Raw genomic sequence first — 14973 nt, forward strand, 5'->3', positions numbered from 1 at the left:
TCCTGCTATGTAGGTGGAGTCATGTATTTGACTTTCGTGTGTCAAACATCTATGGGACCCTCCTCCAGTTGATGAGTTTGTTTACGTCTTAATTGCTTGGGTACATTTACAATGGTGTCATGTATCATGGATGAAGAAAATCTAAATGGACATGCTGTTTGTGGCTGACTCAAAAGATTGATCTAAATCACCCAGAGGAGTCGTGGACTTCATTGTGGGCAATAAAGTTAGACACAAACATGCTGAAGTTCAACTCATTTCATCATTTTCTCCTTCAGTTTATTAATATCCTCATGTGTCTTCATGGTAGTAATGGAGCCATGAATATTATTGGACATTGTTGCCAAAAGAAATCTTCACAAGCATGTGATGAAAGAGCAGGTGAGCTTTTCATAACAGCGTAGAATTCTTGTGCATTCACATTAGCTAAGCAAAGCATCTTTATGTTGAACACCGACTCTGTGATCCAGATATCAGAAGGTCAAGATGCTTCTTAAATACCTGAATGTTGGTTTTGATGAAATGTGTCTTGGTATCTGAATGTCTTATTTAGACTATATGTGAACTTCTTATGTATATTTTTAAAATTTATTCATACAAGAGCTGGGGTGCAGGCCAAAGGGGTGTGTGTGTGTGTGAGAGAGAGAGAGAGAGAGAAAGAGAGAGAGAGAGCGAGAGAGAGAGGATTCACCAGAGACAGAGTGGGGCATAGCACAGGCCAACTGACTGAAATACACTACTGAGGGGAGCAGTGGGCAAGAAGGGAGAGGTCTGCCATGTCCTGTGGGAGGCTCCCTGCTGTGGAGGGGGCAGATAGCTTGTCAGTCAGCGCAGTGCTTAACCCCTTCAGCCCCAGGGCGGCCCCGTTGACCTCTCTTCCCTCAGAACCCTGAACCCATTAAGGGCCCCGCAGTTTTCACGGGCCTCGCCCACCTGCCGGTTCTCCTCAACCTCCACTCCTCCCACTTCCAGGCCGCAGCCCCACCCCGACGACGGCCCGACGGGCTGCGCAAGGGGTTGTGGGAAATGTAGTCTCCAGCCCCTGTGGTTCCCGCGGACCTTTCTGGGCGGGGCTTCCACGATCTGCGCAGGCGCGGCCCCGCCCCCGTCCTTTCGAAAGTTCTGGTGCCAATGAGAGCGCTGGGGCGCCCCGAGGTGAGCGCGGTTTTGTCCCGGGAGGCCGGGCTTGGGTGAGCTGAGACGCCGGGGGGTTGGGGAGCGGGGGGCGCGGGCGAGCGGGGTCCCCGGCCGCGTGGAGTCGGGCGCTTTGGAGCCGATTCCCCCCGGAGCGCGCGTGGGGCGGGGCAGGCCCTTGGGGAGAACGTCCCGGCCTTTCCGGGGTGTCCCCGGCGCGGCCGCCCGGCCCTGCCCCGACCCCGGACGCTGCCCGGGGTCTTCCCGGGGCGGGACACGGGTTCCCTGAGGCGGGGGCCCTGGGGAAGCGCGGGTCCGCCTGTGCGCATGCGCGCTGACTCCTCTGGGCCCCCCAAAAGTCGGGGTGTGAGGGAGAGGAGAGCCAGGCTGCGTTTCTGGTGGGGGTATTGCGCCCGGGGCCAGATTCACGGACCCAAGGTGGGCGGGTGACGTCGCGAGGGTTGCCAGGGGGAGGCGCCCCTGTGGGAGGTCCTGGGAAACTGGGTTGGCAGGGGGGGTCGGGGAGTTCCTGGGGCGTTAGAGGCTTGTTGTCTGAATTTCCGGGCGCGCTTCGTGTTCCAGCCCCCAGGCGGCGTCCTGCAGGCTGCTGCACTCTGGCCTCCTGCCTGGATGTGCGCACCCCTGGGGGACTGCATCCCTGTCATGGTGTCCACGGAGAGGAGGGCGGGAAGCAGCGCGCAGCCACTGCCGGGGTGTCCCGGCAGAACAGTGCGTTCGGGGCGTCGTCTCGTTGGAAATCGTGGCCACACTGTGAAGTGACTCCTCAGCTTTGGGACTGTTGTTCTTGGCGTGACTGTTGATCAGGCAGTGGGCAGTGTCACCTTTTGTTAAGTTATGGTGAACCATCAACCCATGTTCTGCCACTAATGGACTCGCGGGGCCTCTCCTGCCCCTGCTAGAAGTGTCACACGGCCGGTACCTCAGTGACTCTCTGGTGTCTCCAGGCAGCGTGTGGCAGGCTCTGGACAGGAGACTCCAGGACCCCATGCAGCTGCCTCCGTCCTCTGTGCTGGACCCCATCGCCCCTCCCAGCGCCGCCTCCAGAGCCCTGGCGCGTCTGTGAGAGCAGCGACAATGGAGCAATCTCTGGTGAGTGCTGTGTTTGCTTCAGCTCGTTGACTTTATGCGAGTTCTTCACCAGACATGTAAATTAGAAACATAGTTTTCTCCAGGGACACATTTCTCACCGGAGAAAGGTGTGGCATAGATCCAGGCACTTCACATGTCCAGCATGCATGAAGATTGGGCTCTGCCCTGGTGCTCACACAGCGCAGAGTCAGAGTCTGTACCTGGGTCGCGATTGATGACGCTGAAGGTGTGGGGGCTCTTCACCCCGCTGGACAGAAACACTTCCCAGCTCTGCACTGGTCAGGTGCGGGGTGAGGGAGGAGGGGGAGGATGGGGCCTGAGGACCTGAGTGCAGAATGGGGGTGAAGGAGCCACATGTCTTTTAAAAAGGACAACTGTTTTTTTTTTTTTCAAGATTTGTTTACTTATACATGCACTGGGTACAGTCAGAAGCTTGGGAGGGTGAGAGGATTCACCAGAGCCAGAGCGGGGAGCAGAGCAGGCAGAAGGACCGAAGTACACTGCTGAAGGGAGCAGCGGGCAGCAGGAGAGGTCTTCGCGCCATGTGGGACCCTCGCTGGCGATCGAACTGGCGCTGCAGAGGCTGCGGGCAGCTTCACAACCCAACGCTCAACCCCTTGCGCCCCCCAGGAGGCCCCAACTGAATTTTTAAGGTTTCTGTGCAGTAGCTAAAATCATATACTGTGTCCTACACAACTCTCGGAGACTTTCATGCAGGCATCAGTCTTGGCATGTGTGCCGTTGAGTCCAATGGGGGATCCTTACATACCTTCCCCTGCCTTTCTCTCAGGTGGCCTGCAAACCGAAGGTGCCCAGTAGACTCTTCAGAGTCCTTTTTTCTGGCCGTTGTTTCCACTGCTCCTGCGCATTTCTCCTTGGTGTGGTCTGAATGCATTTCTAGTGACACTCACTACACCCTAAGTTGCTCTCCAGTCCAGTTACACTCTCCAAAAGTTCCTGCCATGTTTGAGAACACCATGTGTGACCTTTGGGAAATTTCATTTTTTTTAATTGTTTTAAAGCTTCTTACACTTTTTTCTTATTCTTTTACTTATTTTCCCTCCTTGATCTGTCATTGACGTGTAGCACTAAAAGCCTTCTGCTGAAATATTTGCCAGTTTTTTCCTACAATCCTAATGTGTCTTGCCCTACCCCTTGTTTCGCCTCTACCAAAGCACTCTGGCCCGTCCCCCGTCTGCCTCCCTCCCTAACTTCTCCACCCATTCCCCTGTTCCCTCTGGTGGTCATCTTTACCTTCAAATGACCCTGTTCAAGTTTTATTCAAGTATTTTGGCTGTAAATGTTTTTTGGGTATTTATTTTCCACAGATGAGTGAAGCCATCTCATATGTGTCTTTACTTTTTGGCTTATTTCACTCAAGAGTAGCACCTCCCAGGGCCTCCCTGGTGGCACAAGGGGTTGAGATGCAACCGATGGGGCTGTCTGTAGTCTCTGCAGCACAAGTTCCATCCCCCGGCCAGCCAGGGAGCTACCCACATGGCGCAGCAGACCTGACTGGCCTGCTGCGTCCCTCGGCAGTGTATTTCGGTCTATCTGCCTGTTCTGTTCCCTGCTCTGTCTCTGGTGAATCCTCTCACCTTCCTCCCCTGCACCTCTGGCCTGTACCCCAGCTCCTGTATGCATAAATAAATAAATCTTTTTAAAAAAAAAAAACAATATCACCTCCTTGCCCACCCATTTTATCCTCAGTGTGGCCCTTTGCTCCTTCCTCACAGCCCTGCAGTGCTCCCCTGCGTGTGCTCCACCCTTCCTGCCCTGCCTCTGCCAAAGGGATGTAGATTGGGCCATGACTGGGCAGTTGGAAACACAGCTGCTCTGCTCACGGATGGGATAAATCTTTTTGTGTTTGAGTTTTCCCGTGAGGATAATGTGTAGAAGTATTGCAGATGATATGGAATTTCCGTTTTTATTTCCTTAAGAAACCTCTGCACCCTCATCCACAGGGTCTGTTCCGACTGTCATGGCCGTCAGCCGTGGGTGAGAGCTCCCTTTTCTCTGTGCCCTCTCCAGCGTTGTTCATTCCATATTTTTTTTTTTTTTAGTGTTTCACTTTTTTAAATACTATTTTACATATTTTTACATCATTTTCATTTTTGCACAGTGTAATCATTTACATCTTCGTTATAGTCCCCATAAAATTCTCACCCCTCACCCCCCGTTTTGTATAAATCCATTCGTTTTCATTTGGGCCTTCTCAGGGGTGAGGTGGCTTCTAAGTGTGCTTTTAATTTACATTTCTCTTAAAATAAGTTAAGGTGAACATTCCTATTGTCTGTAGGATGTCAGAATTCCCTCTCTAGAGAAGAGTGTATGTAGTTCCTTTGTCCATTTTTTAATTAAGATTTATTCATTTATGCATACAAGAACTGGGGTACAGGCGAGAGGTGCAGAGGGTGAGAGGATTCACCAGAGACAGAGTGAGGAGCAGAACAGGCAGACTTACTGAAACACACAGCTGAGGGGAGCAGTGGGGAGTCAGGAGAGGTCTGCTGCGCCATGCGGGTTGCTCCCTGCCGGCCAGGGATCGAACTCGCGCTGCAGAGGCTGTGGAGAGCTTCATAGGCTGTGTGCCAACCCTGGTCACCAGGGAGGCCCCCCTTTGTCCATTTTTAATTGAGTCATCAGTTGGTTTCTCGCATTGTTTGGGGATGTTATAAATTTTGGAATGAACCCCTTGTCACATGTGTGGCATGCAGATTCTTTTTCTGTTCTGTAGACTGCCTTTCAGTTTTTGGGCTGGTTTCTTTTAAGGTATGAAAGCTTTTAGGTTTAGTGGTGTCCCACTTGTTGATTTTTGCTTTTGTTTCCCTGGGTGTTGGGGTTGTGTTCCCTAGTGCACTTTGGGGCAACTGTCCTTAGTGTGTCCCTATATTTTCTGTCAAGTACATCACCAAATATTTAATCCATTTGGAATTTTATAGATTGATTTATTTATCCATATAAGAGCTGGGGTACAGGCCAGACATGTGGTGGGTGAGAGGATTGACCAGAGACAGAGTGGGGAACAAAACAGGCAGATCTGGTGAAATACACTACTAAGGGGAACAGCAAGGAGACAGGAGAGGTCAGGTGTGCAGTGTGGGTGAGTTCCCTGACTTGGGATCGAACTCATGCTGCAGGGGCTGTGGATAGCTTCATAGTGCTTTGACTTAACCCTTGCTTCACCAGGGAGACTCCATGTTGCTGTATTAAGTCGGTTGGAATTTGTTGAGGATTTTCGCTTCTCTGTTCTTTGGTGGTGTTGGTCTATTTTTCCCTTTTATGCTGTCTTTTTTTGGGGGGGATCAGGGCAATGTTGACCTCGTCGTATGTGTTGGTGAGTTTTCCTCCGTCTTCAGTGTTTTGGAAGATGCAAATTTCTTTGTGTTTGCTTCTGTCATGGTCTCTCTGATGATTTCTTTTCTGTGTCCCTGAATGCTTGAGTATCTTGTGCTCCTGAATGTAGCTAGTCCCTGTGTTCCGATCTGGTCTCCCGTCTTCAGTCTGCACTTCTCCTGAGTGAGTCAGTCAACTGTGTTTTGCCATTTCTGCCAGTTACACTTGAGCGTGGGCCTCCTGCCCAGGCCTAGTACCACAGGCTCGGCTCCCACCTGACTGCGCCTGTAGCCGTCCCGATGGCACCTGCTGCTCATGCAACATGCAAACCTCGTCCTGTGTTGTGCCCTCCCGTGTGGAATTAGATCCTTCTCAGCCCAGGTCTCCCGCCACCAGAAAGGGATTTCTCTGTTCCAGAGTTTAGTCTCACCCAATGCAAGTTACTCTTCAATATTACCTGATATCTTAATGGTTGCTAACAACAGCACCGCCGTGCGTGCATGCGTGTGTGTGTGTGTGTGTGTTCACTTTCTTTCACATTACAGTTCTCATTCTTGGCCAAACCTGATGGATGCGTTTTCTCAGTGATGAGGTTGCTCCCTTTTCTGCCTCCGACTGGCCAGGGTGTGGTGACACCTCAGAGTTCAGGGGGAGAAAGTACTCAGGGGTCAGTGGGACACGTTTGAACAAGGGTCATGACACTCGCTGAGTAAAACCAGGTAGTGCAGATGTTCATCATTTGACCTTTGGTTGTTGGGAGTTTATGTCAGTGATGCTCAATGTAGTTTTTAATAAAGAGCTTCAGGTTTCTGTCATCGAGTCTGGAGTATAGTAGGTGTGTTTGCATTTGTCATACGTATGATTCTTGCTGAAGTTACGGTTAATGGTAGATTTTTTTATTTTGATAGATGTTTATAGAATATTGATAGAATGAATATATTTTGCAACCTAATTTTACCAGCTCTTCTGTCACCTGTGACCATGCAAGTGTTTCATTTTATAAACTTTGCACTGTAGGGAGCAGCAGTGGCTGCTCTTCTGCCCAGCATGACTGTTGCTTCTTTTTCTCCTTTTCCTAGAAAACGTGGCCCTCCATTCATTCATTCATTCATTCATTCATTCATTCATATTTTAAAAGATGAACTTATTTATGCATACAAAAACTGAGGTATGGGCCAGAGGTGTGGGAGGGGGGAGGATTCTCCAGAGACAGAGTGGGGAGCAGAACAGGCAAATCTATTGAAATACACTGCTGAGGGGAGCAGTGGGCGAGTCAGGAGAGGTCTGCCACGCCATGTGGGTAGCTCTCTGGCTGGGGATTGAACTCGTGCTGCTGTGGCTGCGGGACAGCTCCATAGGTAGTGTCTTTACCTTTGAGCCACCAGGAAAGCCCCTGACCCTTTATTTAAATGTAAAATAAAAAGTCTCCTTTCGCTGTTATTGCATGTGGTGTTCTTTGGCTTTTAGTATCTGACAGTGTTATACAGCCATCACCACCTTCCAGATTTTTTCATTTCCCAGTAATAAAATACTGTACTCATTAAACTCTCGCTCCCAACTGCTCTGTCCCTCACCCCTGTGTCCACCATTTACTTTCTGTTTTCAAGAGTTTGACAACTCAGACCTGTATGAATGGAGTCTTATTACACCTTGTTTTCTTGGTGAATCTCTTATTTTATTGCATTGTTAACTGTTTTGTCATTTCATAGGTATCGTACAGGAGTGCATTCATATTGTAGTGTGTGTCATTGTTTAGTTCCATTGTGAGGCTCATTAATAATCTCTTATGTGTATTTACCAGTCTTATTTATCCATTAATCCATCACCTGGGGCTTGGGTTGATTTTGCTTTGGGCTGTAATGACTGGTGGTGCAGTGACCGTAGGTGAGCAAACGTCTCTGCCCGTCCCTGCTGTCCCTGCTATTGGTGAACACCCCGGGGTGGGGGTGGGTCCTCCTGTCATTCTGAGTTCCCTTTTCCCAAGAATCACCTTCCTGTCTTCCCTCCTGGCTGCATCATTTATGTTTGCCCCAACAGTGCGCAAGGGAGCCCGGTCCCAATTTTTGCCAGTACTTGTTCTTTTCTTTCTTTTTAAATCATTGCGATCCCAGCGGATGTAAAATCTCATCTCTTGTACTTCTGATTCATTTTTCCTTCGTGACTGATCGTATTGAGAACTTTCATGTGTTAGGACCCGCTTGGGTATGTGATTTGCAGAGCTGTGTATTCCAGTCCTTTACTCATGGCTGCACATTTCCATTTTGAACAGGGTCTAAAGCGCGAGGGGATTGTATTGTCCCATTTTGTTCATACGGTCCTTTTATGGCATCCTGAGCCCACTCCTGCTGGAGTTTCTGTGTGCAGAAATGAGCCATCCACCTTCTCTCTGCTGTTGTTTTATTTCTCGTATTAGTGTTTTAATCAATGAGCCTGTAAATAAATGCATTTTTGTTTTCCTAGAACTGGGATGTGCCAGGTTACCTTGCGAGAGTTGCTGTCAGTGCAGCAGGCTCATCGTGTCCTGGATGCTGTTGTGTCTTTGCATTTGTTTAATTCATTGTTTAACCCTCCGGGTTTCTTTATTCCAGCGAGTCTCTGCCCTTGGTTCCGCTACATGCATTGCTTACTGTTTTGTCATTTCACTGGCAGCGTACAGGAGCTCCTGTGTGTGTGAACACGGGTGTGTGTTACAGTCTGCTCACTGGGTTTTCCTTTCCAGAGTCGCTTTACTGTGGCTTTCATTAGTTTTCCAAGAATGAATTATAACTAGTTATGACCATTTTTATGTATGTTGTCTTTTTTGTTGTTGTTGTTACGTAGCGTCACCCAAACCCATTGTGAATAGGGGACACTGAGCGTCTTTGTTAGTCCTTCTCTCACTGGGAATGTTGATGTCGCCTGTGGCTGTCAAGGACTTGTTTTGTGTTGAGGAAAAATCCTCTGAATCCTTTTTTAGCTAATACAAATGGAAATTTATTTTAATGGGTTCCTATTTTATATGTATGTGGAGGTGCACAGGATTTACTACACAGGAAAGGAAATGATGGAATAAATTTACGGATTTCTTAAGATGTTTGTTTTCTTATACCGTGTATCTTATTTTTCAAAACTCTTTCATTGCTATGATCTATTTTTTTCTTTCTCCAAAAGAAATATTTGTCTCTTCTAGTTGTTTTTCCTCTTCTTTCAATACCTTTTGTTCTGGTCACCGTGTTCTCCCTTATGGTGATGAAAACTATCAATAATATCCTGGAGATTCCCAAATTCTTTCTTTTCTTTAATATTTATTTTATGTATGCATATAAATGCTCGGGTGTAGGCCACAGGTGCAGGGGTGAGAGGATTCACCAGAGACAGAGCGGGGAACAGAACAGGCAGACTGACTGAAATACACTGCTGAGGGGAACAGTGGGGAGATAGGAGATATCTGCTGCGCCTTGTGGATAGCTCCCTGGTTGGGGATCGAATTCATGCTGCAGCAGCTGCCGATAGCTTCATAGTGCTGAGACTTAAACTCTTGTGTCACCAGGGAGGTCATGATTCCCAAATTTCTGTTTTCAGCTTAGACTTCCTGATCTATCAGACACATGTCCAGTTGCGTGTGGAATTCCAGTGTCTACCAGCCCGTCATGCGGACAGCATATTATGAAAACATTCCTTGTACCTCAGCCACCAAGTTATTACCAAGTTCTTCTCCCCTTTGTCCTTCCATTTTATTTTATATATATTTTACATCATTTTTTATTTCTGCACAAGTTATGCATTTTCATCTTGGTTATAGTCCCCATACATCCCACCCCCCTTATTTTAACCCTAATCCCTCCACCCCCCATAGTGCATCTCTGGTTTATACTTGCTTGTAGTTGAACATCTCTTACCTGTGCTTTTTCCCACCTCATTGCTTGAACATCCTGGTTTCGGGTTCAGTTTTTGTTTACTGTGAGTTGGAGATACCAAGCTTTGAGGTCACAGGAGTAAAATATTGGCACAAAGTTGCACATGCTTTTCATTTGTTATGAAGCTCCTTTAGCACATGATTCCGGGTGTATGTCTGTTACACCTGCCAGCCAGGCTATCAGCTCCTCAAGGAGCCAATTTTATTCATCCTTTTATTCTTAGAATCATAGACACTTCCAAATATATAAGGTAAGCTATAGTTCTACTTGTAGGACCAAAGGGGTGAATGTAGAGGCGAGGCTCTTTCAACTGTGAATTCTATACAGGACCGAAGACCCACAAAATAAGATGTGATTGCACTTGCTCTGTCTGACCCAGGCTGCCGGCCCTGAGATGAGAAATGTTCCCTCAGAAGATGTGGCTGTGAACTTCACGTGGCAGGAGTGGCGGTACCTGAGTGAAGCTCAGAGGACCCTGTACCGGGATGTGATGCTGGAGACCTGCAATCACCTGGTGTCCCTAGGTGAGGAAGCTCCAGTGTAACACTCTAGTGCAATGCTGTCTTCTGCACCGATAAGTGTGCACTTGCTTATGAAACTGAGTGTTGGTGAGGTTGAACATGGCAGGCAGTGTACATTGTGGGTGTTTTGGTTTTCGTTTGGAAAGATTCAGATTGGCCTCTTTTGCACAGCTCTTCACACTGCATTTGTTAGTTTTCAAAGACTGAAGTTGAACTTGATCGAAGACCAACACTGTTTCTCATCACAGGGCACTGTGTTACCGATCCTGAGGAGAGCATCAGGTCGGAGCAGGGATTACAGCCGTGGACTGTGGACGATCCCCCAAACCAGGACCTCTCAGGTCAGTCAGTGCTTGCCAGGCCGGGAGGCTGAGAGGAGGCTGGGAGTGTGGCCAGTGATATTGGCCACACTGAGGTGCTTTTCCAGTGTCCAACCTTGGAGAGTGTGTCTGCATATATCAAACTGATTCTTTATTCAGTTCCCAAATATTACTCTCTTGTGAATTTTGTCCTGCTCTTTTAATGATGGTTGTCTATGTTCTTAAACCAGTATGCAGTCCCTGATACATGGGGATTATTCTGCAGTAATCACATTTCTATTCTCTCTCTTAGTGTATTCTCATAGACTGTTTTCTTTAGGTACCTGTTGAGGAATTTTTTTATTCTTTCTGTATGTTTATGGGAAGTTTAGCCAGTGGTAAATTTTCTGAGAGGGGAGAGCAACAGTACTCACAGAAATGATCTTTACATTCTGAAGTTATATACTCTGTGAGGAAAGAATATGTAATAAATACATTTATTAATAGAGAGGTAAAGCCACAGAGGATGTTTGACCAGCATGAGTGAAACAAAGTGGAGGATGTTGTTTTTGTGTGTGTTCCATACGCATCATTATAGAGATAATTCTTTTCTTTCAGAGCTCAGGTGAGGTGAATGGGTTGCACTGACATGTCATATCTATAGTTCCCTCTGCAGTCTGGGATAGAGGCTATGTATTGCTATTGGAGATGTCACTGAGCAGGTGACTAACTCAAAAGGGATAGAGAGGCGTTGACTGGAGAGTTATTTAGAACATGAGTAGTGTTTCAGGGGCAAGCCTTGTGACCGCCCTCATAGTAATTGTGAGGCTGAGGAGGACCCAGAATTGTTCAGCGTTGGAAGGGATGTTCTGTGACATGGGAGGGGGAACCTGAGGTGGTGGTTTCTAAAGCCATGGCACCAAGAGTTTCAGGTTGGGGGCTCATACCTTGGGGAGCAGTGTGACCTGTGCAATTCCACCTTCTCGTGGGAATCGTTGGGAGGAAAGTAAAGGAATCGACGACAGTGTGATGTAGCTGAGAGTCACACACGACATAAAAACTGGAGCTGCTATGAACAAAGCAGAAACACAGGTTCCAGGGAGTGCGTTGAGAACACCAGGGTGTTGCTCTCAGAAGGATGTGAGAAAAGACTTTAACGCTGATAGCACAGGATGGATGCAGAACTTTTTTCCTATCGCTTAGCAGGAACGTGGGACACAATGATTAGGTGGAGTTTGCTGCATGTATTAGGATTCTGAGCCTTATGTGATATGATATTTAAATATGAACTGACTGGTCTCTTCCGTGGAGGGAAGCACATGCCTCTGAGAACCTCTGCAGGTGACTGTGACCGTGGCCCGGGCCAGAGTCGAAAGAAGAACTAAGGAAATGGAGAAGCAGAGTCCTTGTGTCTCAGCAGGCCTCTTGCTTAAAGTGCCTGGGCAATGACTGGGTCTCTCAGTCCACAGGTTTCTGGGAAAGCCATGGCCTCTGCAGGGCTTGGTTATTCAGAAAGTACCCTCAAGAGCTGCACAGGGTCAGTCTAAGAAAGAAAGTGTGTAGGATCTATGTTGGGTGAAATGCTTCTGGTTGAAATCGACAACTCTAGTTAAAAGACTATATTTACCAAATATTTATGATTTTATAAAACCATTGTGAAATTAGATTTACTGCTTTGTTATCCTGGTTTGGCATTAGAAAATCTGTTAATTGGGGCCTCCCTGGAGGCCTAGGGATTAAGTCTCTTAGCTCTCACTATTATGGCCTGAGTTTGATCCACAGTGAAGGAGTTCACCGACTTTGGCACAGCAAACCTCTCCTGTCTCACCCGCAACTCCCCTCAACAGTGTATTTCAGTCAGTCCGCCTGTTCTGGTCAACACACTCCCCTACAGCACGCTCCCCTACAGCACCCCCACTCCTGCACCTCTGGCCTACACCCCAGATCTCCTATGCTAAAGTAAAAAATACCAAAAAATCTATTCTCCCCATAATTTACTATGGGCAAAAAGCATGAATCAGAAAATCAATACCTGTAAATTATGTTGTAATATAGGAACTTTCGTGCCGCTTAGTAGTATTCACTCAGAATGCTTACTTTTTAGAGACATGGTCATTTTTATCTCACTTTAGATGTCCATACTGTGGATCACCTGACTCAGGACAGCCCTGCAAATCAGGGCAGACATGTGTGGCAAGTTCTTACCACCAACAGCAAAATACCATCCAACGAGAGAACTGACTTAATGGAAGAAAGCAATTTGCAATCAAGTCATTATTTGAACCATAGTATCAAAAATGAAAACAATTCAGCGATGATGCCTAAGAACTTTACTATACATAGGACCATGATGATCCCTGGTGAGCCTCATGAAGGGCATGCTGGAGAGAACGAGGAGGTCTTTAGTAGAATGAGGGAACCCATCAAGTATCCTGAGCACCTTAGTCACCAGGTGATTCAGAACTTTCAACAGCCTTTTGAATTTCGTGAACAAGGAAAAGTCGTGAGTGAAGAAACAGTATTTACACCTAGAGGAGCCCTTCTGGAAGGGATTGTCCGTAAATGCAATGAGTGCAGGGACACCCGTGATGAGGTACCTTTCGTTGTCCGAGACAGAACCCAAGGAGGACAGACTCGCTGCAGTTGTAATGAAAAGGGGAGAGCTGCGGAGATGACTCCAGTGCATTTGAATCCTCCTAGGTATGTTGAACATGAGCAGCAGAAATGTTGTGAAAGTGGGGCCAGTCTCAGAAACACATTTCACGCCTATCCGCGTGAGAGTACCCAGTTAGGAAAGAATAATTTGGGATATAAGAGATATGGTGAAGCGGCCTCTAAAACCTCTGTTCTGACTGAACATCAGAAAACACAAGCAGACGATCAACCTGATGAGTGTGGGGGCACCGCTGAGATTTCCTTACAGAGGGGATACCAGAGAAATCTCACTGCTGTGAAGTTGTTTGGCTCTAACGATTATGTGAAAACTTACTCATGGAAGACTGCCCTCACTTTACATCCACAGTCTCAAACGGGAGTGAAGCGCTACCCGTGTCAGGTGTGTAAGAAAACTTTCAGGCGGAAACCTGCTTTTAGTGTCCATCAGAGAACTCATACAAGGGAGAAATCCTATGAATGTCAGGCGTGAAGCAAAGTGTTCTCCCGTAAGTCACTTCTTGTTCTACATGAGAGGACTCACACTGGAGAGAAATGCTATGAATGTGAAGGGTGTGGGAAAGCTTTTTCCAGGAAGTCTCACCTTACTGAGCATCAGAGAATTCACACTGGAGAGAAGCCTTACGAATGTCAAGAGTGTAGGAAGACTTTCCTCTGGAAATCATCCCTCAGTAAACATCAGAGAATTCACATTGGAGAGAAATGCTATGAATGTGAAGGGTGTGAGAAAGCTTTTTCTAGTAAGGCACACCTTATTAGACATCAGAGAATTCACACTGGAGAGAAACCCTATGAATGTGAAGGGTGTGGGAAAGCTTTTTCCAGTAAGTGTTACCTCAGTGAGCATCAGAGAATTCACAGTGGAGAGAAGCCTTATGAATGTCAAGAGTGTAGTAAGACTTTCTGATGGAAATCATCCCTCAATAAACATCAGAGAATTCACACTGGAGAGGAACCCTATTATTGTGAAGAGTGTGGGAAAGCTTTTTCTAGTAAGTCATCCCTCAGTCTCCATCAGAGAAGTCACACTGGAGAGAAACCCTATGAATGTGAAGGGTGTGGGAAAGCTTTTTCCAGTAAGTGTTACCTCAGTGAGCATCAGAGAATTCACACTGGATAGAAGCCTTATGAATGTCAAGAGTGTAGGAAGACTTTCCTCTGGAAATCATCCTTCAGTAAACATCAGAGAATTCAGAGTGGATAGAAACCCTATTATTGTGATGAGTGTGGGAAAGCTTTTTCTAGTAAGTCATCCTCAGTACACATCAGAGAAGTCACACTGGAGAGAAACCCTATGAGTGTGAAAGGTGGGAAAGCTTTTCCAGTAAGTCAACCTCATTAGACATCAGAGAAGTCACAGTGGAGAGAAGCCTTATGAGTGTCAAGAGTGTGGGAAAACTTTTTCCAGTAAGCAAGCTCTCACTGGACATCAGAGATGTCACTGGACAAAATCCCTATGATTGTGAAGAGTGGAAAACTTTTCAGGAAGTCAGCCCTCACTAGGCATGACAAACTCCACACTGGAGGGAAATGCTATGAATGTCAAGAGTGTGCAGGCAGGCTTCCCCTGGTGGTGCAGGTGGTTGAGTGCAGTGCTGTGAAGCTGTCCGTGGCCTTTGCGGTGGGAGTTTGATTCCCTGGCCGGCCAGGAGCAGCCCCATGGTGCGGCAGACCTCTCCTGTCTTGCCTGCTGCGTGTATTTCAGCAGTGTATTTCGGTCAGTCTGCCTGTTCTGTTCCCCGCTCTGTCTCTGGTGCATCCTCTCACCCTCCCACACATCTGGCCTGTACCCTGGTTCTTGTATGCTTGAATAAATAAAAATCTTTTAAAAATATTCAAACTTAGGAGCTCAAACCACATCATGCAGCTGAGAGCAATGGGAACTGACATACAGTTTCAATCCTAATTGCGTGGAGTTACCTGGTTCACTCTGTTCTCCCGAGTTCATGCAGTGATGATGTCGCTGTTCCTGTTGCTGTTGCTTCTAGTATCCTCTTAAGTTCC

At 47.2% G+C, this 14973-nt stretch overlaps 1 protein-coding gene across 1 annotated transcript; it reads left to right on the forward strand.

The window, feature by feature from the left end:
- Positions 1-9798: 9798 nt before the first annotated feature.
- Positions 9799-13689, forward strand: LOC129145717 (zinc finger protein 717-like). Its single transcript, XM_054694827.1, has 3 exons — positions 9799-10000; positions 10246-10338; positions 12429-13689. The coding sequence occupies exons 1-3, from the start codon at positions 9871-9873 to the stop codon at positions 13439-13441; spliced, it is 1236 nt and encodes a 411-aa protein (XP_054550802.1). The 5' UTR covers positions 9799-9870; the 3' UTR covers positions 13442-13689.
- The last annotated feature ends 1284 nt before the right edge of the window (positions 13690-14973 follow it).

The sequence above is a fragment of the Talpa occidentalis genome, unplaced genomic scaffold, assembly GCF_014898055.3.
Source record: "Talpa occidentalis isolate TD23 unplaced genomic scaffold, MPIMG_talOcc4v2.1 talOcc4.14, whole genome shotgun sequence".
Taxonomy (NCBI): domain Eukaryota; kingdom Metazoa; phylum Chordata; class Mammalia; order Eulipotyphla; family Talpidae; genus Talpa; species Talpa occidentalis.

Coding starts and splice junctions, on each gene's coding strand:
- LOC129145717 (XM_054694827.1), top strand. CDS start 9,871: ATGAGAAATGTTCCCTCAGAAGATGTGGCTGTGAACTTCACGTGGCAG. Junction 10,001..10,245: donor CAATCACCTGGTGTCCCTAG/GTGAGGAAGCTC, acceptor TTCTCATCACAG/GGCACTGTGTTACCGATCCT. Junction 10,339..12,428: donor CCCAAACCAGGACCTCTCAG/GTCAGTCAGTGC, acceptor ATCTCACTTTAG/ATGTCCATACTGTGGATCAC.